Source organism: Bos grunniens, chromosome 23 (assembly GCF_055505025.1).
Source record: "Bos grunniens cultivar Pamir isolate PY7600 chromosome 23, Bosgru_T2T1.0, whole genome shotgun sequence".
Classification (NCBI taxonomy): domain Eukaryota; kingdom Metazoa; phylum Chordata; class Mammalia; order Artiodactyla; family Bovidae; genus Bos; species Bos grunniens.
The window spans coordinates 33,883,147-33,909,302 of record NC_141187.1 but is presented as its reverse complement, the minus strand read 5'-3'; the positions used below and the strand labels follow the sequence as shown (position 1 = coordinate 33,909,302).

The 26,156-nt window shown below is 38.6% G+C and overlaps 1 protein-coding gene across 24 annotated transcripts in view; it reads left to right on the top strand.

The window, feature by feature from the left end:
• CARMIL1 (capping protein regulator and myosin 1 linker 1) overlaps positions 1 to 26,156 on the top strand; it is a 307,540-nt gene that overhangs the window by 242,345 nt on the left and 39,039 nt on the right. For all 24 annotated transcript variants that reach the window (XR_015152305.1, XR_015152306.1, XR_015152307.1 and 21 more), the window contains 5 exons: positions 3,826 to 3,954; positions 4,838 to 4,969; positions 12,686 to 12,861; positions 16,379 to 16,466; positions 19,274 to 19,423. Coding sequence is in view for 21 of the 24 variants with exons in the window: in XM_086369940.1 (XP_086226066.1) it covers positions 3,826 to 3,954; positions 4,838 to 4,969; positions 12,686 to 12,861; positions 16,379 to 16,466; positions 19,274 to 19,423 (675 nt within the window). In the remaining 3 variants the exon portion in view is untranslated. The remainder of the gene's footprint in view (positions 1 to 3,825; positions 3,955 to 4,837; positions 4,970 to 12,685; positions 12,862 to 16,378; positions 16,467 to 19,273; positions 19,424 to 26,156) is intronic.

Genomic DNA, 26,156 nt, shown 5'->3' with positions numbered 1-26,156 from the left:
AAACACTTATAAGGGTTTGTGATGTGGCAGGCACTATTACAGGAGATGGAGCTTTGATAGTGAACAAAATGTGTCTTTGTGGATATTACATATGCAAACTTTATATCTTGTTATGGTTAATTGTGAATATTTCTTTCCACTTCCAGGTTTTTATGTTGTTTGGTGGCAAAGGGTGTATCTTATTTAGGACTGTGTCTCATTCAGTGCTAGGTGTTGAGTTTATTTCTCTTGAATCAAATAAAGAAATAGACATGGAGGAAGATAAAATTTTCCACTGAATAAGCTACTTGCTTCCCTGGTAGCCCAGACGGTAAAGAGTCTGCCTACAATGCAGGAGACCCGGCTTTGATCCCTGGGTCAGGAAGATCCCTGGAGGAGGAATTGACAACCCACTCCAGTATTCTTACCTGGAAAACCACACAGATGGAGGAGCCTGGCAGGCAAAACCCCATGGTGTCACAAAGAGTCAGACACAACTGAGAGACTAACACACACACAGTAAGCTATTTGCTGGAACTGAGGACAGTTGTGACAAAGTGCAAGCGACCAAAGATGGCATTTTATGGCTAATGGTTCTAAGTTTTGCACTTGGGTTCTATAGCTCACTATATTTGGAAAAGCCTAAGTGGTGAAATGGCAACCCACTCCAGTATTCTTGCCTGGAGAATCCCATGGACGGAGGAGCCTGGTAGGTTACAGTCCACAGGGTCGCAAAAAGTCGGACATGACTGAGCGACTTCACTTTCACTTTCACTTTCAAGTGGTCACCATCAAGTAAGATACACTGTATTTAGTTGCCAAAGAAGCCAATTTTGATTTCCACCACATTAATGAAAGTATAATTTGTACAGTAAGAAAGATGATAGCCCTGTTACTGTGTTACAGTCTATTTTATTTACCCTCATGTTGTGTGAGGGTTTTAGATAGAAAATTCAGAGGTGTGCATGGGGGAAGATGTGAGTCAGGGATCAAACAGTGGTGTCACTTTGGAATGGTCAAAGAAACGGGGACTGTTAAGCCTGAAGAAAAAAGATTAGAGATGAAAAAGAGAGCTGTGTTCAAACATGAGCAAGATTGTCACATGGAAGAGAGCTTGTAACTGTTCAGAGTGTTCTCAAGGGGGAAGATATGTGACCTGTAGAAGGACATGGGAAGACAGATGAAGACTTAAAGAAGACCTAGTCCAAGAATGATTGAGTACATTTCCTTGGAAGGAAGTGAGCTTAAATTATGGCAGTTAGCAAATTTCCTGGGTTGCTTTAGAAAAATGGAACACTTTACTAGGATAAAGTAGAGTTTAAAATGAAGAGCTCGAGTGCCGTCATCTACCTTGAAGTCTTTGATGGGATAGCCCAAGAGATGACAGTATTTCAGACTGCAGTCTCCTTTGTTTTTCTACATTTGTGTACCGTCGGGACTTGAATATGAACTGAGAATCTGAATCCTTTGTTTACCGTTTTCAAAATTTTCATTTATACTCTGTGTAATCTTTCTGTGTCATCTTAAATAGTTTTAACTTTTCTGGGCCTTGGTTCTTTAGTTGTAAAGTCTCTGAATGTGATCTGTTGGGCTTTGCCAAACTTTAGCAAGTATATTTTCAGAAGAATCTTGAAAACTTGCGAGATTTTATGTCTTATTTGAGTCAAAGAATGAAATGTTTGTTTGTTCTGGACATGATTTTGAAAGTTCCACTTAAAGATCATTTTGCTGAATTCATTTAAACCTTCTCTCCTTAGTGAGTACTTAATGGCACACGTGTCAGGAATCTCTTTGGTCTCTCATGATTATTAAAGATGATTAGTTTTATTATAGTGCCACATCGACATACCTCTCAAATTAGTCTTTTGTGGCCTCAGATCTGTATCAGTTCCCTTCTTTGTGTATTAGAACCCAAAATGTGGTTCATTTTGTCTCTCAAAATTAGATATTCCTTCTTAGTGAGATATGAATTATTGATAACCCTTTTTGCTTCAGGAAGCACAGATCAATTCAGTAGTTGGAAGAATTGGAATTTATATCAATTAAGAAGATTTTTGAAAGCATACATTTAATTCTCTACGGGGCAAAGTAAATGCATAAAGTTAAAATGTGAACCCTGCCTACAAGCTTAGATTTTGGCCAGGGAAGATAATTATTCCATGACATACATTATTCATGTCACTTCTTTTTCCTGTAGGAGTTCCAGATAGTTTACTTATGTAGCCTTAATACATTTTACAGTCATAGGAGCTATTCTTCACACATTAGAATTAGTATTACTGACCCTTTGTCAAGAAAGTAGGTGCTTTGAGTGGTGGTATTTTACAGGAGTGTCTTCATTATACACTAGAAAAGAAGATGGGGTAGATGTTATGAACCTGGTTTTGTAAAGGAGAACTGGTGATACTCTAGGAAGTAGACATGAGCTCTGTCCTCAGACCATCAGCCTGCTGAGCAGTGTTGTAAATTATCTATTACTGTGGAATTTGTTGGGGATGGGGGGTTGATTTTGCCTTCCTATAGTTGTTATTTCAAATAATTCAAAATAAATAGAGAAGTGTGAAGTTAAATAAAAAAGAATATTATTGGAGTGTCACCTCTGCCACATCTGCCCTTCTTGGTATGATAGGGTCTCTGGTGGATAGATATAACTTAAAATTTTTTTTTACTTATTTATTTTTGGCTGGCTGGATCTTCATTGCTGCATGGGCTTTTCTCTGGTTGTGGTGGCTACTCTCTAGTTGCAGGGCATGGGCTTCTCACTGCAGTGGCTTCTCTTTTTGCGGAGCATAGACTTGAGGGACATGGGCTTCCGTAGCTGCAGCTCCCAGGCTCTAGAGCACAGGCTCAATAGTTGCAGCAGGCTTAGTTGCTCTGTGGCATATGGGATTTTCCCGGATCATGGATCCAACCCCTGTCTCCTGCATTGGCAGGTGGATTCTTTACCACTGAGCCACCAGGGAATTCCCCCCGGCCTTTTTTTTTTTTTTTGAAGAATAGACAACCTGCAGCTTTGATCAAAATACTGGAGAAACTTAAAACCACACTGTAGTTGTCTTTTTCTTCAGACGTCTTAGCTTTGTTCATGTTTGTCTCTGTGCATACAAATATCATAGAGCATAATCTTACCCTTCTGTACTAGTTTTTGTCCACAGTATTTAGTTGCTACTTCCCTTTGGGTTTTATGGTTAAATCCATGAAACAACTGAAAGTGATTCAGATGTAATTAACCTGGGAGAAGGACCTTAAAGTGATAGAAACTAGATGTTATTAACTTTATTATTGCCTATGTTAATATAATCAAACTTCAGCTTATGCTTTTATGGTGGAAAATCATATGATATAATTGGAATAATTAAAAAAATTAAATTTCCAGGGATGTTTCGATTTCCATAATACTGGGACCAACTGGCTTTGGGCATCATTTTGACATCATCTCAACTGTCTCAGAATTGTACATCTCCTTTTTCTGTTTTTTCAATGCTGAACACCATGTTTGACTTGTAGAGGGTACTCAATAAAAATTAATAAAGGAGAGTTACTATCAAGCAAAAAAGTCACTGAGTAGCTATGAGATTCTGAATCATCAAGAAATATTCAGTTGTGTTTTACATGCTGCATTTCCTAAGGCAGGAAAGGGGACCACAATGCCATACACATTTATCTGGAGTTAATGTTGCCAGAGGTTTCTTGTAGAAACAGACAAATTAATAATTGCTATAAGCTGCCTTCTCAAAGCTTCCAGTTAGGAGACGTTTTCATCCTTGTTCATTCTGTGTCTCCTTCTGTCTGAATATTGGCTGTGCTGACTGGGGTGCTTGCTGTCATTTTTATGGTGTGGAGCAGATGATTGACAGAATGTGTGTGAAAGTACAAGATCATCTCAACTCCTTACGAAGCTGTGAGGGAGATGCCGTCCAGGAAGATTTAAAATCAGCAGAAAGACTCATGCAGGATGCCAAGAACTCTAAGACGGTGAGTTTCACTTCTGGCTACGTGAGAGTCTTCTGTAATGAAAAAGACTTTTAAACTTCAGTTTTAGAAGCTACTTCTAACTTGCTTTACATTTCTACTCAGTTTCAAGGTTACTAACAAGTGGCAAAGTGAGCTGAGTTAATCTTCGCCTCCTTTCTGTACCCCCATGCTAGTTACTAATAATCAAAATGCGTTCGTCCCTCGGAATCTGCAGGGTATTGCTGCCAGGACCTCTTGCAGATACCAAAATCTGTGGCTGCTCAAGTCCTTTATATGTAAAATGGCATAGCCCAGATGGGCCTCTGTATCCAGGGGTTCTACAGCCTCTGATACAGATGGCCGGCTGTATAGAATTTACAGCAGGGGGTGCTGTGACTCACAAACGGTGTAATCAAGTCCTGCGTAACCTCAGAAGGTGGCAGGAGTTTCAATGAGTAACAGCTCCTTGGCGGTATACTGCCAAGCTGATGGCATGACACTCCCTTCTGTCACTTGTAGAAGGAAGCTTCTTTCAACTTAGAATTTTTTCCCCAACTGTGACTTCATAGAGAAAGGACTAACTGGGAATCAGAAAGCCTGGGATCTGGTCCAGGCTCTTCTATTTGAACCACACAATCATTGAATTTTATGAGTAGGAAGAAAACTGTGGATTAGTCAGATGCTCTCACACCCCAGATGAAGACATTAAGGCACAAACAGGTAGGGTACTATTCCTTTGCTCTCAAAGCTGGACCTGTTCCGATCTGTGTAAAGGGTCTTACATCAAGACTATCTTAGATTATCCCTAATATTTCTTCACCCTTTTTACTAACTCTGCAATGACTTTGGTGCTTATTTAAATCATTATTTAATTATGGAGATGTTACTTTTATTTTTCTTACAGCTGTTACCAAATTTATACCATGTTGGTAGTGTATCTTGGGCGGGCGCCAGTGGTTTGTTATCCAGTCCAATTCAGGAGACCCTGGAATCAATGGCCGGAGAAGTTACAAGAGTTGTTGACGAACAACTCAAGGTTTGTGGTTTCTGTTATTTTGGAAAGTGACATTTTTGTGCCTTAAGTGTGCATGATAGCATTTTGTACCGTGCTACCCTATATTTTATAGATGTATGTGTAGTGAAGTTGAATACTGTGTCTTTTCCAGCTTCATTTATAATTTTTGGAATAACTTTTTTGCATAATAAGATCAAGTAAAACCTATCACATTCAATTTTGTTTTTGATGGTAAATCTCTAACTGTATTTCACATATGACAGGTTGCCACTGATAGGAGAATGATTGATTTCTGCTTAGAAAGAGAAGTCTGATTCATGAAAAAAATATCTTCTGTTGTTACATTTGATTTAGAGACTGGGAGAGATAGGTGCTATGCTTATAGCACCAAATTGCTGCTTGTATGGAAAGGTTACCACTAGGTAACTAGATAATAGTCTTTGCAAAGAGCTGCTTGAAAGATTAGGAAAGGGATTTAGAATGAATAACAAGACACCGGAAGTAGCAGAGACTTGTCTAGAGGCTCAGAGACTGAAAAAACAGCCTCTGAAATTTAAGTGGAGAGAGTAATGTTAGGCCAGTGTCTTCTTAAGGGAACTTCAAGAAACACCTAGAGCAGCAACATTTCATTTTCAAAAAGTTTCATCCTTTCCAGCCTGCCTGTTCAAGGATGCCATATAAAGACCTTGTCTAAATTTCTGTGTTTATTTGGTCCATTTTCTTCTGAGAACACAATTGCTATAACTCGGATTTGATATGCAACTTAATCATAACTTTGCAACATGCTAATTACTCTATTATAAATTAAATTAGCACAGAATGTTGTGGATTACTTAGGCATTTAAGTCGCTGTCTTTCTGTGCGCATAATGCAGAGAGACTCTTGAGTGTTATTTTTATTTTCTTTGGTGGTTATTGTGAATACATTCTGAGCAAAGACAAAGGGGTAGAAAAACAACTGGTTGGATGGTACAGAGTTCTAGCAGGTCTGCTGCTGCTAAGTCACTTCAATCGTGTCTGACTCTGTGCGACCCCATAGACGGCAGCCCACCAGGCTCCCCCGTCCCTGGGATTCTCCAGGCAAGAACACTGGAGTGGGTTGCCATTTCCTTCTCCAATGCATGAAAGTGAAAAGTGAAAGGGAAGTCGCTCAGTCGTGTCCGACCCTCAGCGACCCCATGGACTGCAGCCCACCAGGCTCCTCCATCCATGGGATTTTCTGGAGTAGCCTGGTGGGCTGCAGTCCATGGGGTCGCTGAGGGTCAGACACGACTGAGCGACTTCACTTTCACTTTTCACTTTCATGCATTGGAGAAGGAAATGGCAAGGTCAGTTGTTACCTAATAGCACTCGTTTTATCCTCCATGAAGGATCAGATATGTTAAAAGGATACTTTCTTACACATTTAAAATAAAGTCATCTCTGTTGCTTAGTTAATTCTGACTGTAAAAAATGAAACTACTCATTGTGAAATATTTAAAGAATAAAAATCACTTGAAATCCCAGAGATAGCATTATTCTTAATATTTTGGTGACTTTCCGAACATTCTGTGTCTGTACAATTTTACATATATGTGATCATACTACACATACTTTATTTATATTTGGTACAATATCAGGAAGACACTTCTAGATTGGTGAGTACTCATCATTTTAGTGGCTGTATGGTGTCTCATTGCAGAGACGTATCAGTGCCCTGGGAAAGCGGCAAACCTCCTCTGTGTCTTTCCCTTCACGCAGAACCCCTCACATTTGACACCTCTGGTCACCAGATGTGTGGGTGTTTTCCCCAATCCAGCCGGGTGTCCTACTGTTTAACTCCATTCAGACACTATCTACCTAGAGATCCCACTGGTTAAGGGCTCAGACCCTCAAGACTGCCCCCGCCCCACTTCAGATGCCAGGTTGTCACTGAACTCCTGACCAATTGGTGATAAATCCGAGGTCCTTGTAACCTCACCTCTAGGTCCATTAACTTGCTAGAGTGGCTTCCAGAACTCAGGGAAACACTTATTTATGTTTACCAGTTTATTAAAGGATATGATAGAAGATATAGATGAACAGCCAGATGGAAGAAATGCTCAGGGTAAGGTGTGTAGGAAGGGACTTGGGGCTTTCGTGCTGTCTTGGGGCGCACCACTCTCCCAGCACCTCCACGTGTTCACCAACACAGAAGCTCTGAACCCATACTCTTAGGGAAGTTTCATCATGCAGACATGGTCTGTCATTAACTCCATTTTTAGCCCTGGTGGGACTGAAAATTCCAAGCTTCTAATCATAACTTGGTCTTTCCAGTAACCAGTCCTCATCCAGGAGCTACCCAGAGTTACCCCAATAGAACAAAGACATCCCACCACCCAGGGAATTCCAGTGGTATCAGGAGCCAGGATCAGAGTGCAAATATTAGAACAAAATATTGTTAGTGTTCTTATCACTAGTGTGATAGTTTTTATCTCCTAGTGTTCTTATCACTTAGGAAATTACTAGAGTTTCAGGAGCTCTGTGCCAGGAACTGGGGGTAGAGACTAATATATATTTTCTATTATCTCGCAGCCAGCGTAATTTATTTTCTAATTTCTGATTAATCCTATTAGAATAGATTCGTACCGTTGATCCATTCCTAGGTCAAATGGTACGCACATTTTATACATCTGTGTGTATTCACAAACTGTTCTCCACTAGTGCACCCAACTGCTTGTTTTGTCACGTGTCACCACTACTAAGTGTGTTAACCTTTTAATATTTGTTAGGGTAATGGGGTAAAAAATATCATTTTGTCCTTTGGATTTCTTTAATAACCAGTAATACATCAAATAATTTTATTATCCATTTGTATTTTTTTCTTTTGTAAATTACATATTTTTATCTATTGCCTAATTTTTTCCTTTAAAGTACTGGTAAGAACTCCTTACATGCTAAGAATGGGCTGGCGTTTAAACCAGCATGAATCACGGCAACTGGAAGTTTCCCATCAAGTGGCTTCTAAGGGGCACTGGTTTCAGTTGGTCTAAGCCACGAGTTATCCCTTGAAACCTGGGCCCGTTTCCTTCCCAGTGCACTGAATGGTTGGAATTGACTTGCCAGTCATTCTTGGGAGGGAGTAGAAGGCAGAGGTCTAAACTAAAAGGCATTTGAATTTTTAAAAGCCTGAAATAATAACATTTTTTAGACTCAAAATATTTTTCTGTAAATAGACATTCCCCACATTTTTTGAGGCTGACCTTTCTGACCCCTTGTCATTGTCACCAGTGCTCTCCGCTCGTCACAGCTTCCTTATTTGCATGTGGCATTGCCTGCTTTTCTCATTCTCAACTATCCCTGAGGTCCAGGCTCCCAAATGCCCTGCTTTTTCTATTCCCCACTCCCTTGTTTTCTTTACTTTCAGTCGTTTTGAGTTGCAAGTTCCCTTCCCTTCAGGGACTTCTGGCATGAATGGAAGCAAATCCTCATCACAGCATCTTAATTAAATGTTACTCATTAATTTCCTCTTCACTGAGTTCACATTCAATTTTTGATACTTTCAGCAGACTGTAGGCAGTGATTTTCTTTTTTTTTTCCTTTCAGTTTACCTGACAAGTGAGCATCATGTTACAAATAAATAATCCCCATTTGTCTATTGATAAAGCTTTCTAGCACCTTGATTTTCTTAAAACTATGTAGGGAAAAATGCATTTTTACTATAATCAATATTCAGTTTCTTAAACAACTATATTCTTATTTATTTCACTAGTAGTACAATATTTTACTTGGTTAAAAAAAGAATCCTTCCTTGTTTCTGAAATTGAGTAAAATGTTATACTAGCAAAAGCTAAAGTGAATGGATTATTTTGTAAAAGTATGTTTTTACTATAGTGAATTAAAAAAAAAAAGGGACTAGCAGGCCTGGATTTGTGGCCTGGGTTTGCTACTAGCTGTTTGCTCTAAGCTCGTTGGCACCGAGCTTCCTTGTGCAAGACTGTTTTGGTGTCAACATAATTAGGGAGATTTTATCCTTAATATTCGCTCATCCTGTGTCTTCTCCAAGGCTTCCCAACCCAGGGATCCAAGCTGGGTCTCCCACATTGCAGCAGATTCTTTACCATCTGAGCCAGCAGGGAAGCCCTGTATTGTGGCCAGTGGTACACATTCTGAATTCTGAATGAGAATAATTTCAAATAGCTCTTTGAGCCATCTTTCAGAAAAAAATAGTAGTTCAGAAAAGCCAAAGAAACGACCGGAAGAGCCAACTTTCTTAGCAAACTTCCTGGAGGAGAAAAAAGGCAGGAAGTGGGGAGAAAGTCCTCCTTTGAAAAGAGGTGGTATTTTCTCTGAACTGATCTCTTTTAGGTATTTTTAAATGACAGCTCTCCTCCTGCCCCCACCCCTTGTTTTTGATCCTAACATTTATTCCCAGAGTAATCTTAGGTGAATAAATAGGATCTGAATGTTTTAACATAAGGAAACTTATTTTTCCCTTCTGGACTTAACTTTTAGAATGCTTGTTTTGGCCTTGAAAATTCTTCATTTCCCCCAGGGTTTCAACTGTGAAATACTTCCCTGGTAAATATCAGGTTTACTGAGGAAATGAGGCCTGAGGGGCGTAGGTTGCATTTTGGCAAGTACTAACTCAGTTTGCTGGGAGAGTTCTCTGAGTTTTCTTCTTTTCCTACATTTTATATTTTCCAATGCAAAAGGAACAGATTCTAGAGCACTTCAGTGTGGAAGTTGTATTTGCTTGTAACGAATGACAGCTAGTCCTTTGCTCACTGCAAGAATATTGAGTGTAACTGCCATGTAAAGGATATTAACCCAGTTTATTTTACAGATACTCTAGAGGATTTCTAAATACCATTAATTGTTTTCGCAGTTAAGAAATATAGACCCTTGGGAAGATACTGGCAAAATAAAATCTTATGGTTGCATTTCAAATACAGGGTGTGCTCATTCAAGTTGTCTGAAGGGAGTACACATTGACTAACAAAATAGAGAATATGTAAGAAAAGTTAAGCAATGTGGAGAAAGTGAGAAAATTTAACATAAGCCTGCATTAGATTTCCACGAGGAAAGAAAAGGTAAAGCCATGGATATTGAAGAATACAGTTTGGTGTGCAGAGGGCCACAGGACTTGAAAGGAGATGCTGTTTAAGCACCTAAGCTGGGGGTTGGACACAAAGAAGTGGTCAGTGGCTGCATTACAAATTTATCCTGTGATCCTCCCCTCTCGCCTCTTTTTAAAGCTTTCTGTTTATTTATTTGGCTGTGTTGGGTCTTAACTGCAACACACGAGATCTCTGGGTCAGGCAGGATCTTGCATTGCGGTGCACAGACTCTAGTTGTGGCACTCGGGCTCACTTGCTGCACCTGTGGGCTCCAGAGCATGTGGACTGTAGTAGTTGCAGCTTGTGGCTCTCTAGTTGTGGCACCTGGGCTTAGTTGCTCTGTGGCATGTGGTATCTTAGTTCCCTGACCAGGGATTGAACCCAGGTCTCCTGCAGTGCAAGGCAGATTCTTAATCACTGTGCTACTAGGGAAGTCCCTCTTTCTCCCCTTTCTACTAGCTTGTCACCAGAAAGTCCACCATGCCTGCCTTTAGGTACTATTGACTCAAGGGAGCAGGGGATGAAAATTGTAGGTAACGAAGAGAGAAGAAGGGACACTCCTGTGGGTAGTGGGCAGGGCATTGGGAAAGGGTGGTTGGAGGAGGAAACAAGAGTAGAAGACAAAAGGCTTGAGTCCCTACATCACTTGTTCCTTGAGCAAGTCTCCTCCGAACCCTGATTTTCTTATCTATAAAATGAGTTTGCTAAAATCTGCCCCCCCACAGGATTATTATATGGATCAAAGGAAATCGTGGATGAAATTACTTTGTAGAGCATAAAGTGCTACATTATATTGTTGGCCAATGTGGGACTAGAGGTGGTGGTAGGGAACTAACTGCAAAGTATCTGTCGAACTGGACGCCCAGGACAAGATGAAATTCCTCTCTGTAGGGTCGATTATGTGACGGTTGATTTGTAGGGCAGAAAGAGACCTTAGAAAATAATTTTGTAGGTGAGAAAGCAGAGATCAACAAAGATTATTCACTTAATGCTACTCCCTCAATATTCCATAGAAATTTCATGTTAAGATCTGCATTGGAAGCCAGGCTTCTTCTCTGGAGTTCATTCCAACCGAATAGCATCATCATGCGGGGGGACCTTTCAGAGAGTCATGGTTGTGTTAATGAACATGATAGAAGGCAAACAGCATATTGATACGAGTGGTTGTTCTTATCAGGAGTGCAGGATTCCATCTGGAACAGAATGTATTAATTTTAATGCCAACGATGAAAATGATTTGTCTTAAACTGACTCATTTGGCATCACTTATAGCTGTCTTGGAATAATGTACTAAGTCAGTGATTAGTCAGAGTTCTAACAGGGACAGAGCACTGTCAGCATACAAGTGGCTTTTGGAAATTTCTCAAGTGACTGCCTCCCACCTCTCCTCTCCTGCTTTTCACAAAATCTCTATAAACATCCTGCTGCTCTCCTGCTCGTCGTATGGTGTCATGAGAGATTTTACTGTTGGGATTATGCTCTGCATGTGAATGTATGAGCAGAGAGACTGGGATTTCCATAATGATGCTCCATTAGTCCCATTCATACTGGAATAGTAATGGGATCAAGCTTAACTTTCAAAATCAAGATCTCATCATGAAGATTAGCATCTCTGAAAACAGATTAATAGCATTATCTGTGATACACTGACCCTCTGTTGTATGCTAGACATGATACTGATCCCTTTACATATGTAATATCATTTAATCTTCAAAACTCCTATGAGACAAGAACTTTTTTCTTTGCCATTTTATCGTTGAGTAAAGTAAAACTGAGAAATCAGTAGCTTAGTCCAGTGTCACTCAGCTAGGATTCAAATTTAGGACTGACGCTAACTCACATGCCCTTTCCATACTTAACAGCTATTTTATCCATCTCAAGCAAATCGTTTCATTTCCCTTAGCTCACATTCTTCAGCTATAAAATGGTGATCACATGAATAGCTTCTCTGCCCATCTTCACAGATGTTGGAAGGATAAAATGTGCAGAAACATTTTAAAAACTCTGAAGTGGTATTTAAGTAGGTTTTTAAGTGTAATAATTACTAATGTTTATAAAGTGTTCATGAATATTTTTATTATTATTCATTTTTTGATGTTATAGCAATTATAATTTTACCTAACACTGAAGCTTTTCTTTTAAAAGAGGAAAACTAGCAGTATTTAGAGTGGTTTGCTACTACTGCTCTTTTGATAGAGATATTAAATGATTCACCCTGATTTGAGGTTTCTGATTTGTGAAATTGCACAGGAGTTCAAACTTGATATATTTTCCGGGGACATCTGTAACTTTGTTAGCTAATACCCAGGAGGTCAGTCTGGTGTGGCGTAAATTGGTGTGTACGTGTCTTTCTATATCTTAATTGTGAATGCCTCTGCTTTAAGTAAAGCCAGCACACTATCACACTTCAGATGCCAGCACGAAGCCTGGGCAGATCTGCCAAGTGTCTGATTTAAAGTGATTGCCTGAGATCAGTGATCACCCAGCAGTCACAAGTCATCCCGGGACAGCTCTGAATCCCCAGTCTCACCCTGGGACTCTGTTGTGTCCCTGCCGTCCGAGAGCTCGGCGTCATATATAGCCACCTTTCAGTTTTACGGCGGGCGCCTCCGGGTCTGTGTCCTCATCTCTCTCTCTCTCCGCTTTATGCTGCATTGCAGGCGTTGCTTGAGTCCATGGTTGATGCTGCCGAGAATCTCTGCCCCAATGTGATGAGAAAAGCCCACATTCGACAAGACTTGATTCATGCCAGCACTGAAAAGATTTCCATCCCACGTACCTTTGTTAAAAATGTCCTGTTGGAGCAGTCTGGAATTGATATCCTTAACAAAATTAGGTAGGTTTATAATGTTCATAAACCGAGGCGCTGCAGTGTTTGTGAATGCCATTGAGGCAGCTGTGAAGGGTGTCATTGTTGGCTTTATTCATACAGAATGTATGTAGGCATGTCTAAGAGGCAGTGACTGTATATAGAGATAGCCGTGCATAAATGTGAGGTTTAATACATTTCCAAAATTAGGTGACTGCAGCTATGCCTGCCTTACTGAGGAATAGAAAGTTGTCTACCCTTTTTTAAGAGTTTTATTTTTTTAAGAGAGGGGTGCATGTTTGTAAGCCTTTTTTTTTTTTTTTCCCTACTCCTGAAGCTTATCTTTCACCTTGATAAATCTAACTTTTGAAGACAGAGATTGGTTTGCTTTCTACCACCATAATATTATGAATCATAATATTATGAACCATGCACAGCCCATAAATAGGCAAAGAGGCCCACCGTGACGTCACCATGTTTTCTTTTGGTGGGTCTGTGATACTGTGCATGTGCTAATGGTGCTCTGGAGTGTTTACATAGATTCCTGCTTGATAAAATTTGATATCAATTGATAAAATTGATAAAAGGTATAAATATTTAGAAGGTGTTGGTTGCTAGCAAACTGTCCTGGATTTTTACATAAGAACTCTGAGATGACCACCAGTATTACATTATACAGCTCAGGTAATTCTCATTATATTTTCTAGTTGGAAAATCAGAATGTGAATACATTTGGAAGCATTTAAAATTTCCCATTTTAATCACGTCCAAATCTTGATAAGAATAATTAGATATAGCAAAAATAACAGCTTCTACCTGGAGAATTGAGAGTGGTGGTGATATGTAATGTAGCTCAATGACAGCTGGCAAGAAAAATGAGAGTTAAAACCAAAATATTCAAAAAAAAATATATCATCACAAAGTAGATGTCGAAGGCTGATAACCTTAAAGCTAGACTGTAGAACTTGGAGGGTTTTGGAATTCTGCAGTAACTAGACAGTCTCAGGGCTAAGATGCAGCTGTGGGGGGTGTGTGTGTGTGTGTCTTTTAAACAAAGACCCTAATGCCTATTCAACTGAATTGTAAGACAGTTGGAACGACTTGAGAAATTAAGGCTTTCAGAGGGTTTATAGACTCCATTGATTAGTGATTTTATGAACTCTAGCCCAAGTATGCTTACATATTTCTGTAACCTCTGGTTTCAGAGTTTTTATTGAAGCGCTTTAAATATTGAGAATAAAAAGCTGTTGACCACCATTTTTTCATAATAGTGGATTGAACTACCAATAGATCATATTCAGCATTTCTTGGATTACCAGATTCTGTCAAATATGCTCATTTCCCTAGAAAAATGGGCAAATTCTAAAAGTTGAATAGCAGTACAGAACTCCTCACTTCAATAAATCAGATGTATGCCCACCAACTCCTTACTTGGCTTTTTATAATGCTTTATGCTGAGTACTGATAAGATGAAAATATGCACATGCAGACTAAGTTCATCATTTCCTCTTAAACATTTTACAAACTGGAAATTCAGTCAAGAAAGTAGAGCATCCAATAGCAAAACAATAGAACAGTCCTGAAGCATTAAAAAATAATTGCTTTTTAAAAAAGTTTTATTTTAGGGGGTGGTGGGAGGGAGGGTCAGGAGGGAGGAGATATATGCATGATTATGGCTGATTCACATTGTTGTACAGCTTAAACCACATTGTAAAACAGTTATCCTCCAATTACAATTAAATTAAAATTTTTTATTTTATATTGGAGTATATTTGATTAGGGGGCTTCCTGGTAGCTCAGTTGGCAAAGAATCCACCTGCAATGCAGGAGACCCTGGTTCAATTTCTGGGTTGGGAAGATCCGCTGGAGAAGGGATAGGCTACCCACTCCAGCATTCTTGGGCTTCCCTTGTGGCTCAGCTGGTAAAGAATCCGCCTGCAATGTGAGAGACCTGGGTTCTATCCCTGGGTTGGGAAGATCCCCTGGAGAAGGGAATGGCTACCCACTCTAGTATTCTGGCTTGGAGAACTCCATGGACTATATAGTCCGTGGGGTCACAAAGAGTCAGACACAATAGCTGTGTTACTTTCAGGTGTACAGCAAAGTGATTCAGTTATACATATACATGTATCTATTGTTTTCATTTTAAGAATTGTTTTTTGATGTTATAATTTGAAATAAATTATCCCTCCCAAAGTCTGAGAGGCAGAGGGTAGGAAAGAGAGAGAAACTACTGACTCTCTAGTCTTGGAAGGAAACAAAATTCCCAAATATGCCTAAAAGCATCAGAGGAAGTGCTTGTTAACATTGAATTCCCAGGCCTTCTGGAGGTTTGGGGTGGGACCGAGTTATCTGTATTTTTAATAAGTGACCCGGGTGAATCTTATCAGTGGACACCTCTGGAGAATAATAGGGTATTAGATAAACCAAATAGCTAGGGAGACCTTGGTTCAGAGACAGGAATGAAAGAAACATTCTTTTATCTTTAGCCCCGGACAGTTTTTACTGTTAGCATCAAAACGTTGGTGCTTCCGCTCTGCTCTGCCATCAGAAATGTTTCTGAAGAGACATGCAATGCAAATGATCACCTTTCAATTAGTAAGGTTTTCCCCTGTTACACAAATATACTTTCAATTTCAGTTTTAAGATTAAATCATCTTATTTTGATAACTCTTTTCCTTGATGAAAAATTTTTAGTATTATTGACTTCAAAAGTAGAGTGAAATTATGTGACAATGTTGAAACGTGGGTATGTATCTCTCCAGCACATTTACTTTCAATGTATTTGTGCTTTTATGCATATTGGTACATGTGTGCCCAGTTATTTAGACTGAAGACACACGTGGAAGTTGAATTCTTGGGAATACCAAATAACTAAAATGCCAGCCCTCGGATGGAAACCTCAGTGGCTGAGTTATTTATTAGTAAAAAGTACAAGCTGCTACTTCCTGTCTGGGCATCCTTTTAAGGTTAGGCAAGAGGCACTAAAACTAAACATTTTGATAACTTCTGTTCATAAAAGGCAAGGGAACAGTGAATTTGTAACTATTCAAAGTACAGTGGCAAGTCAGAGCATTTCAATAAGGTACCATTTGATTGGTTAAAAAATTGTTTAAAAGGCGAGGGATATACATATAAAAGAAATAACCAAAGCTTCACAACCAGACTATATTTTCTTAATTTACTCCAGCCCAAGTTTGTTTTCATTTATGTCAATGGATGAATTGTTCTTGCTACATGGTACATATGGTTTCCATTAAGTTTGTCTTTATCCAGATGTTTTTCATTCCTACCATTAAATCTCGAATTTTGAAACTGCAGAGGCAGGTTGACATTGGTAAAGAAAGTCTATTACCTGTGTGTTTATGGCAGTGTTTAAGGCTGATTTTTGGAAATCCTTAGCCCTGTTCGCACATTCTTATATGCTATTTTCAAAGATAAAAACAGAATCACACTTGACCTTATCAACATAGCATCAAGGGTGGTGACTTTTTCCCTCTTGCACAAATTAAAATGCCACTCTGTGCTTTTGATTTTCACATAGTGAGGTGAAGTTGACAGTGGCCTCCTTCCTGTCTGATCGAATCGTGGATGAAATTCTGGATGCACTTTCACACTGCCATCACAAATTGGTGAGTGCTGTGGTCATTTGTACGGGACAGCCTGGTTCATTCTGTGGTGATGCAGGGCAGCCTCCAGCGTGGGAATGTGGTTGATTTTCTACATTTTATTCCTTTGTAGCTTTATGGGTTAAAATCCTAGTTTTCCTTCTTCTTCTTCATTGTTTCCAGCTGTTCTAGAGCATGTTAGAATTTCTCCAGAGGGAATGTCAGGGCAAAGCAGAAGTGATAATATCCAGAATTGTTGTTCATGTATAATAAACACAGGTCAAAAATTTGATGGGAGATGATGTTGGGACTGAAGTCTAAAACTGAGAGCTTCGTTTTAAAGATTATAGTTGACCCTTGAACAACACTGGGAGCTAGGGGCAGAGACCCTCCTTGTAGTCAAAAATCCATGTATAACTTATAGTTGACTCTCCACATCTGAGGAGTCCACCAACCCGGATTGTATAGTATTACACTGTTTCTCACTGAAAAAAATTCTCACGTAAGTAGGCCCGCATGTGTCAAACCCATGTTGTTCAGGGCTCACCTATGTATTTATCTGTGCTTGTTGTTTTCTGATATGATTATTTGATAACAGAATATTCTTAAAAACATGGCAGAAATGAATTGTCCAAAGAGTGAAAGAATTAAATGGACATATTCTAGTGAATGATAACCATCGAGTGTCTAGGCCTTTGGATATAACCAAGGTGAAAAAATAAAATTTTCTTCATTTACAGACTGGTTCCACATCAAGGCAGAAACTCAGTAGAAGTATTTCCGGTATCAGTGCATGTGAAAAATGTATCAGAAACTTCATGCTTCTCAAACTCTGAGGCACAGATGAAGGTTTTATAACTGGCTATGTTTTGTGTCTCAAAAATACTAGCGTTATGATGCAGTAGAAATCTCCCAAATAAGTTATGACAGTGTTTTCTCCAGAGAAAAATTTCAAGTTAATTGCGTAGGCTGAAGATACTCAGTTTTATGGCAATGAATTGTTGAGTGAGTGATGGTGGAGAACACTGGAAATAACAGGAGCAGCAACAGCTTCTGAGGAGGAGGCAGACAAAAGGAGTATTTTGAAAAATTCATTTGAGAAGAATATACGACTCTTCTCTAAGATCTAAAAGATAAGATAGACATCTCTAGCTATTCAAAGTATTGCCTATGGACTGGAGCTGGCCTGCTAATGAAGGGTTACTAGTCCATAACAAGGTAAGTTCAGAAACTAAGAGGAAGTGTGAAGAAACTTCTAGAGCAATTTGATGTGACAATAATATACAAACACATATTATTTAAAATTTTTTATTATCAAATGTTTTTTTTTTATCAATTTTTTTCAATATATTGGCTTATGGCAAATTGGAAGTTTAAAACTGATTCATCACCCAGAGATTTTAAGAAGCTCTAGTTTGTAGTTCATGGCATGATAAAGAGCTATAACCTTGTCAAGAGATCACAATTCAAACTTTTTTTTAATAAGCAGAAACAAATACAATAAAGCATCCTTTACAGAAATAGCTTGTTGATAACCATAGCTCTAGGGATGGCCTCAAAATGCATACTTCAAGACGTAAATACTAGATGTATCAGCGTGGCTGCACATGAGAACTACACTGAAAATTTGAACTTTTTTCACTGTTTTTGCTTTTGTCCTTTGAAGGAGTTGGTAACTCAGAGTATTGACATTTTCTTTTCATAAGCAAAAAAGAATTGTGTGAATGCACTTTTGTTTTGAATTTCTTACTGTTGATTTGGATAGTAAGACCAGAGCTTAACTGCTAAGTGAAAGAAATAGTATCTTCAAGATGAAACACTACTTTCAAAGACAGTCCAATAACACTGTTTTCTCCAACTTTAAGTTTAGAAATGTTCCCAAAGGTTCCATGGAATTGTCAGCTGGTTCTCATCTTTGCAGAGCTCCTGGTGATGAATCAGCTCAGCACCAGAGCTTATTAATTTCAGCCCAGTTTGTTTCATCTCTGACCACTGTTTTAGGTTTATCTAAAGCATAGCGTTGGTAATTAATGTCACATAAAATATAATAATTATTACATGAAAACAAAGAAAGCTAGTAATAATTAAAAGTTTGTTAGCAGTTTCTTTCCTTTTGGTCCTTTTATAATAAGAGAGGTTGGAATCATTTTATTTCTCCTCATTATGTACTTTTGAGCACGAAACATAGAAATTCTTTCCAAGGAAATATGGAATAAAAACGAAAAGAACACTTCCTACTTTCTTTTATCCTAAGTGGTCTCATTTTCCCAGTGTAAGTTATTTTTCTGGTTTAAATTTTTCTTATATTTCCACCAGTAATGTTGATGGCAACAATATTGTGCTTCACTTTTTAATTTACTTTATGCTTATCATAAGAGCAAATTGACTAGAACTGAATCTTCTGTATGTTAGTAACATTATATAAATAAAGGTAGCTTCTCTATACAGAAGGCTGGAGGGCCTCCTGATGGATATAATTTTATGATTGTATTGAAGATTGAAAGTTGAAAAAAATCACACCAGTCTCCTGCAAACTGTTCGTAGTATATCTTTTGGAAAACAAAAATATGTGCCTACTTGGTGCATATCTACATGAACATGGCAAAGATATATGAATTACCTTTCAAGTAAAGTCTCAAAAGATGTTTGGAAGGAGGTTTTGTCATTTCTTGTTTAAAATACTTCACCTTCCAAAGAAAGAGGATAAGAGGTAACTTAACTCCAGCATGAATTTATCGAGTTGCCATTAACCAGGTGTAGACGTTATTCTTCACAGCGCCCTCTTATGGAAGGTATCTGCTGGAATTCAGTTGGTTGTCTTGACTCTCTAGGCTGACCATTTCAGCAGACGTGGCAAGACCCTTCTTCAGCAAGATTCCTTGGAGATGGAGCTTGCTGAGGAGAAGCCGGTTAAACGCTCCATCATCACGGTGGAGGAGCTCACGGAGATAGAGCGTTTGGAAGATCTAGATACCTGTATGGTAAGACACAGCCTTTGGCCACACCATTATCTGCTTCACTGGATTTTCTACTGTCTTTAAAAAAAAAAAAAAATCTCACCTTTACAAACCAGACCAAATAAAACTTCCCCGCAAAGACAATTCTTTCAAGAACTTGTTGCTGTACAGGGTCTGCTCTACTAATGAAGCTGATAAAGCTTAAGCCTTCAGCTTCCCACGAAGGGCCTCTCACTTTATTTGTAATTTTGTAAAACTTTTCTTAAAGCGTACCCCTACCCACCCAACCACCCCCCACCTCCTCCCAAAAAAGAAAAATGGTGAAAATTGCAGTGCACATAAAAATTGGATATCTGTCGCTGTAGCCATGGTGGGACAAAATTCCTAAATTAGGAGAAATCATTTATTTACCTTTTAAGAGTCATTTGTGACAGGAAAATATCTTTAAATAAATAAGCCTTCAACAAAAATGTGGGGAAGGTGATTATCTCTTTGTTGGTCTTATAGGTTTTCATTTTTTTTTAATGTCCTACTTCTTCTTGTTTTTTCTTTACATAATTTTGGGGTACACTCTTAGATCTGCATTTCCCGTTTAGTTCCTATTCTCTGTCATTGACTTGATATATTTTAGAAGCTGGAATATGATGCGTTTGCTCAGTGCATCCATCTGGCTATAAAGCTAGAGTATTCAGTTTTATGATATCTCATTTTTCTGGGGACAGTTTGATGTCACTTCTTATGTTATTATTGTAAACTTTGTGTTGTTAGTATATTTCTCATTTTACCATTCAAATAGTTGTATACACCTCTGTATTCAGTATGTTTTCATTCTCCATATTTAGTGTTTTTATGTTTTACTAATATACTCATTTTTAGTAATTTCTTATAATCCAAGAGGGTGTTGGTGAGACTGGGTTTGGTCTACTTATGTGCCCAAATGTTTCTACATCAGCTTCTGATTTTAGTAATTTTTCAATGTAGCCATCGTAAAGGAATCATGAGTGCATGCTAAGTTGCTTCAGTCATGTCTGACTCTTTGTGGCCCCATGGACTGCAGCCCACCAGACTCCTCTCCTCTGTCCATGGGACCTTCCAGACAATAATTCTAGAGTGGGTTGCTATTTCCTTCTCTAGGGGATCTTCCCGACCCAGAGATTGAACCTGGCTCTTCTGCATTGGCAGGCAAATTCTTTACCACTGAGCCACCTGGGCTTCCATATAAACTATTGTTATCATCTTTTAAAATCTGTGAATAAAATAGTTAAATGCCTTCCAGATAAAACCTTACGATATACAAGGAGACTGGCAAAAAAAAGCCTAAAATATATCTTAGATTTCAAGTTACATTCTAGTGTAACTAAAGATGATAAATAATTTTCCATTTAACTGTATAAATATATAAATATATTTCGTCTATGTGGAGGGAATTGCACCAAGTTTTTTAAAAATTGCTTGTCTAGTATAAAACATTAATAAGTATTTTAAATTTTGTTTACATTTTGAGGCAATAGATACTATGTTATCATAGGGTAATTATTCTAGAAAGCTCTTTGCTGTTGTTTAGTCACTAAGTCATGTCTGACTCTTTTGGGACACCATAGACTGCAGCCTGCCAGGCTTCTCTGTCCATGGGATTTCCCAGCTTAGGCTAACCCTAAAAGAAAAGGAGTTTAATAGGAAAAATATTTGAATTAAAAATTAACTCTACATATCATGTTTCCAGCCAAAATTATCTGGTTCTGTGTGAGTTGGAAAGGGATATAGGGAACATGAGTTAGTAAAATGTGTGTTGTTGAGTTTAGAAGTTATGTGGTTTTGGATGATGAAGTATTGGTTAAGAAAGATTGGCTTAGCTCCTGTAAGGATGGTTTTAAATTGTATAAGTTTGGTTTTTGTTTGATGATTAATTTGCTTTTGTTACTTGAAAGGAAAAGAAGTTGTTCTCCTTAAGTAAAGTGGGTGGGGTGAGGGTGGGGGAATAGGATCATTTTTTAAAATTTAATTTTATTGAGATATAGTTTTTAAAATTTAATTTTATTGAGATACAATTGATTTAACATTGTATTAGCTTTAGGGATATAACCTAATGATTCAATATATGTATATATTGTGGGATCATTATCACAGGTTTAGTTGACATCATCTCCACGTATAGTTATAATTTTTTTCCTTGTGATGAGAACTTTTACAATCTATTCTATTAGCAACTTTCAAATATGCAATTCAGTATTGTTAACCATAGTCACTATGCTCTCTCTACTTTGTATCACCAGGACTTATAACTGGAAGTTTGTTTGTACTTAAAAAAAAAAACACCCCAGATGCATGACCACCATGAGGACCACAGGGCAAGGCATACCCAGTCCTGAGTTGCTTTCATTTTCTAGGAACGGTCTGGTTGCCATGACACAGAAAGAGGCAGGAGTAGATAGAGATCTCTTTGTCCTTCACTCTAAGGATGATCCAAGTTAGAAGGGCGGTATTTTCTTGATTCAGGTGGCTGGGAGGCAAGCAGGTAGGGCCATTCCTGCCATAAGCGCCTGTTGAATCCTAGGACCAGAAACAGGGCCTGTGGTGTGGAGTATCTTGTTGAGACAAGGCAGAGCTCTCTATAAAGAAAACAAATACTTGGGCAGAATTTTTAAGCCATAAAAATAGCATTTTTTTCCAGTTCTAAAAATTATGTCTTTAATCATTGTTTTAACAAGGCTAATGAATTGGTAAGTAGCCAAAAACCAGAGCTAAGTTTGGTGTTGTTTAATGAAAAAGAACATTTTTGTGTAGAAAGTGCAAGTCAATGGATTTTGTGCTGTAAAGATTTCCTTTCTACTCTCAGCCTAACCTTTGGGTCTAAGCCACCCAAAGATACTCCCGTTTTCACAGTGGCAATTAACCCCAGGTGCAAGGATCAGTATTCTAAAGAAAATCAACTTGCTAAGCTCTGGAATTCTTACCCTGAACCTGTGAGTGGTACAAACTCCCAGCTGATTGGAAAAGAGTAGAGCATTAGATTTACCTTTTTAAATTGTACGTACTTCCACCTTTCATAATCAAAGAAACAAATCATTTTTGTTTATCATTGACATCTACCACCAAATATTTCAAGTTGTGATCCTTGTGTAGTGCCACTGGGGGGAAAAAAAATGAAGTATGTACTGTAAAGGCAGAGGCATTGAATTGGTGATGCTTTTCTAAATGAGCCTGTACATTTTCTTTGGCAGCATTTAGATAGATCTTAAGTGATCCAGGAAGTTGGGACACAAGAAAAACTGTTGGATAGAAAATTCTCAGAAGCATCTAAGTGCAAGCCTACAACCTTTCCACCATGGAATTATACGTTCCTGGCAGGTAGAAATTGTGCCACACATGGAGCTAGAGCACTGCTGAATGTGACTGCTCTGGGAGATGCTGTAACTTTATTACCTACAATGTTTGTTTGTAGCCCCCAGGCCTGAGATATTCCCCCCAGGACATTCCAAAGTAACTGCCTCATCACCAGCCTTCTGCTTATAGTTAAGAGACTGTTAACGGATCCTGGCATTTTCTGTTTGTGATGTTCATGATATCTACTACATCTATTTTTGAACATTTCTTTAACAGACATAGTGGAGATTCTGGGCATCTCTCACTCTTTTTTTTTTCCCCCCTCTTCCTGGGTATCTTTTTGTTGTCTTCCATTTCTCCCTGGTCCAAAAGTCAATTCCATTTCAGTGTGTAAGTCTCTTTAAAGAACCAATAGTTATCATCACACTAGGGAAGGTTCAGAGCTGTAAATTAAACGTTGGAATGCATATTATAGTTTAAGGATTGTCTTCATGGAGATGGAAGCAATGATTGATCTCTTAGAAGGAATTTCTTCACTTAGTCAACACCTATTAAACTTACACTTTGAGGGCTGAAATAGAGATTGAATGACTTGATGAGGCCTGTTGTCTGTGGGGAGGATGACTGAGAGCTTCTAATCAATCTTAACTTCATAAAATCGAAGAAAAAGGCTGTTTAAACAAAATGGCAGAAAGAAGAATCATTTCTTAAAACTCAGTCTCTAAATAATTCATTTTTTTCCTTTTAACTAGAAAGAAATGAAGAGATAATTTAGTTTACCTGGTGGGGAGGAGGGACGGGTAGAACAAGAACTATAGAATAACTTGAAGAATTTTTCAACCTGTGTCCATTCTCATAGTCCCAGAGATTGTGATAACCCTTTAACTCCAGAATCACATGACTTGAAAAATCTTCCTATTTATTTATTTTGCACTCACCTAGCACCTGTGACATGCTAGGCACTGAACTCCTTATTAATAGTAGCCAGCTTAATTCTCACGACAGCCTGTGAATGATAGGTGGTGTTAATATCTTCTGTTTAACAGATGAGGAGGCTTAGGCATGAAAACATTAACTTGGTCGAGGTGATCTAAGGTCACCCTGGAGCAGGCCATGTGGGATTGCACGTTCAACCAATCTGTTGTAATCTATATATTGATTTCATATCTATATTTCTCACAATCAGAATTAAATTCCAAGCTAGATTTAAATAGACTGCATTGTTTTATACAAAATATCTGCTTACTGATTCTATACTAAATTAATATGTGAACAGAAACAGTGAAAAATGTGTGTCATTTCACCATAAATGTAAGCTTATAGTTTTTAAACATTACTGGAAACAACTGTGTCAAAAATCTGACTCTCAGTTGTTATCCAGTTGTGAGAAATGAATCTGTGCACTTTTGGCTTACCTTGAACATTCTGTGCCTCGCCATGTGTAATTTTGTTGGTGACGGTGATTAATTAGTTTTCCTATACGCGCCTTATCATTTCAGCACACACGCCTTGTGTGTTAAGCTGAAATGTGTATTTACTTAGAATCTTTATTGTCCGTAGACCATCTGTTCTTTCCCTGCCATCAGGTCCTCTTAGGAAATCACTACTTCCCATCGTATTTTTCAACTGTGTTGTCATTGGCCTTTGGGGGTATTAAGGGATACAGTTCTCCTTCTACTGATTGGCAATCTCTACATGTTTAATTTGTTGCTATATATAGTTTCCTACCTTAAAAAATTGCAGAAGTTTTAGGTTTCAGATGATGTGCCAAGTGGTGAAGAGCCAGTGTCTTCTCCTTAGGCAGAACTAGCTCACTAATTGTATGTGCTTCTTTCAATTATTTTAATGAGTGTCATACGCATTTTAAATCAAAATATATTCATACAGAGGAACAGGTAGTCTGCTTACTGCTCTTTCCTAGGAAAACAATTTTAAAAGGCTTGAATTGTTACAGAATGCATCTTGTGAATCCTTGCTCCAATGACAAAATGGCAGTTATTTTCCCTTAACATTCAGCCTCAAATATCCATATATAATTTTAAGCTTTTTAGCATAGATTAATATTCAATGAATATCCATTTGTCTTGGTCAACATGCCATTTTGTTTTTAAGCAAATCACCTCATTTTCATGTACCTGCAGTTGTTAATTGAACTAATCCATTAGCAGTGTTGCCAAGCACAGACTATTAAGTCAATATCTCATTTAAAATTAGTTGCTCTGATGTTGTGCACAGAAGGTCGTTCAAGTCCTAGTTGTTTCCTTTTATAATTTTACTTTATTCTGTCCTTTTCATAGTGATACCACTTTGGGGAAATGGAGGCTTAGGTTTTTAACTACTAGAAGGCAATGTATGAAAACCTCTTAATTTCCAGACTTTAAACTTCAGCACTGTGATACCATTTGTGGTAGTGGTGGTGGTGGTTTAGTGGCTAAGTTGTGTCCGACTGTTGTGACCGCATGAACTGTAGACCACCAGGCTCCTCTGCCATGGGGTTCTCCAGGCAAGAATACTGGAGTGGGTTGCCATTTCCTTCTCCAGGGGATCTTCCCGACCCAGGAATTGAACCTGGGTCTCCTGCATTGCAGGCAGATTCTTTCCCAACTGAGCTATCTGTATAATCCAGCTAAAATATATGTTTCTTAAAGTTTCTAGTAGTTTTTGGGGGGACAACCCTTTGAGGAAATGCCAGAAGCACATTCTAGATCTCATTCCTTCAGGCCTGAGGTCTAGAAGGGCCTGCACAGAGATACAGGTGTGGTGCCTCGGAGGGTCTCTGTAGACTCGGCCCCTTTGTTTCCTATTGTTTTGGGTCTTACAGCATTGCTTTTACTGTGGTGCTTCCGCATCATGTCAGTGACTTTCATGAAGGGCAGCTTTAATAAATACCCCTGTAAAACTCATTACCTCATGTGCTCTTTATACCATCTGTACCACTGTTGCGGGCACTGTTCAGTTTCATCCTGATAATCGCAGAAGAAATTGCAGGTCTTTGTCAAGAGGAGTGAAAACCCGGAGCCATTAGTTTGCTGTGTTGGATAGACGCAGTGAATTTTGCTATGACTTGTGCCTGCCTTTTGCTCTGTAAGTTGAGAGACTCAGAGCCCAGTGTGTGTTGACCTATTTAAAAGGGTTCTGAGCCTAAAGAAGTATAGGTTGTTGTATTCAACCTTAATTCTGGCTTCATTTTCTCCTTTCTTTATCCTAGTTTACTCATTAAAAACATGGAGCCTCCCTGGTGTGGTCCAGTCACTAAGAATCTGCGCTTCCATTGCAAGGGGGCACATGTTCAATCTCTGGTCGGGGAACTAAGATCCCATATGCTGCTACAGCCAAGAAATAAAAGCAAAGCAACTACAAAAAAAAAACAAAAAAAAAACCAACAACTTGCTGTTCTGCATGAGCCTCAGCTCCCTTTTGGATTGAGGTGAAG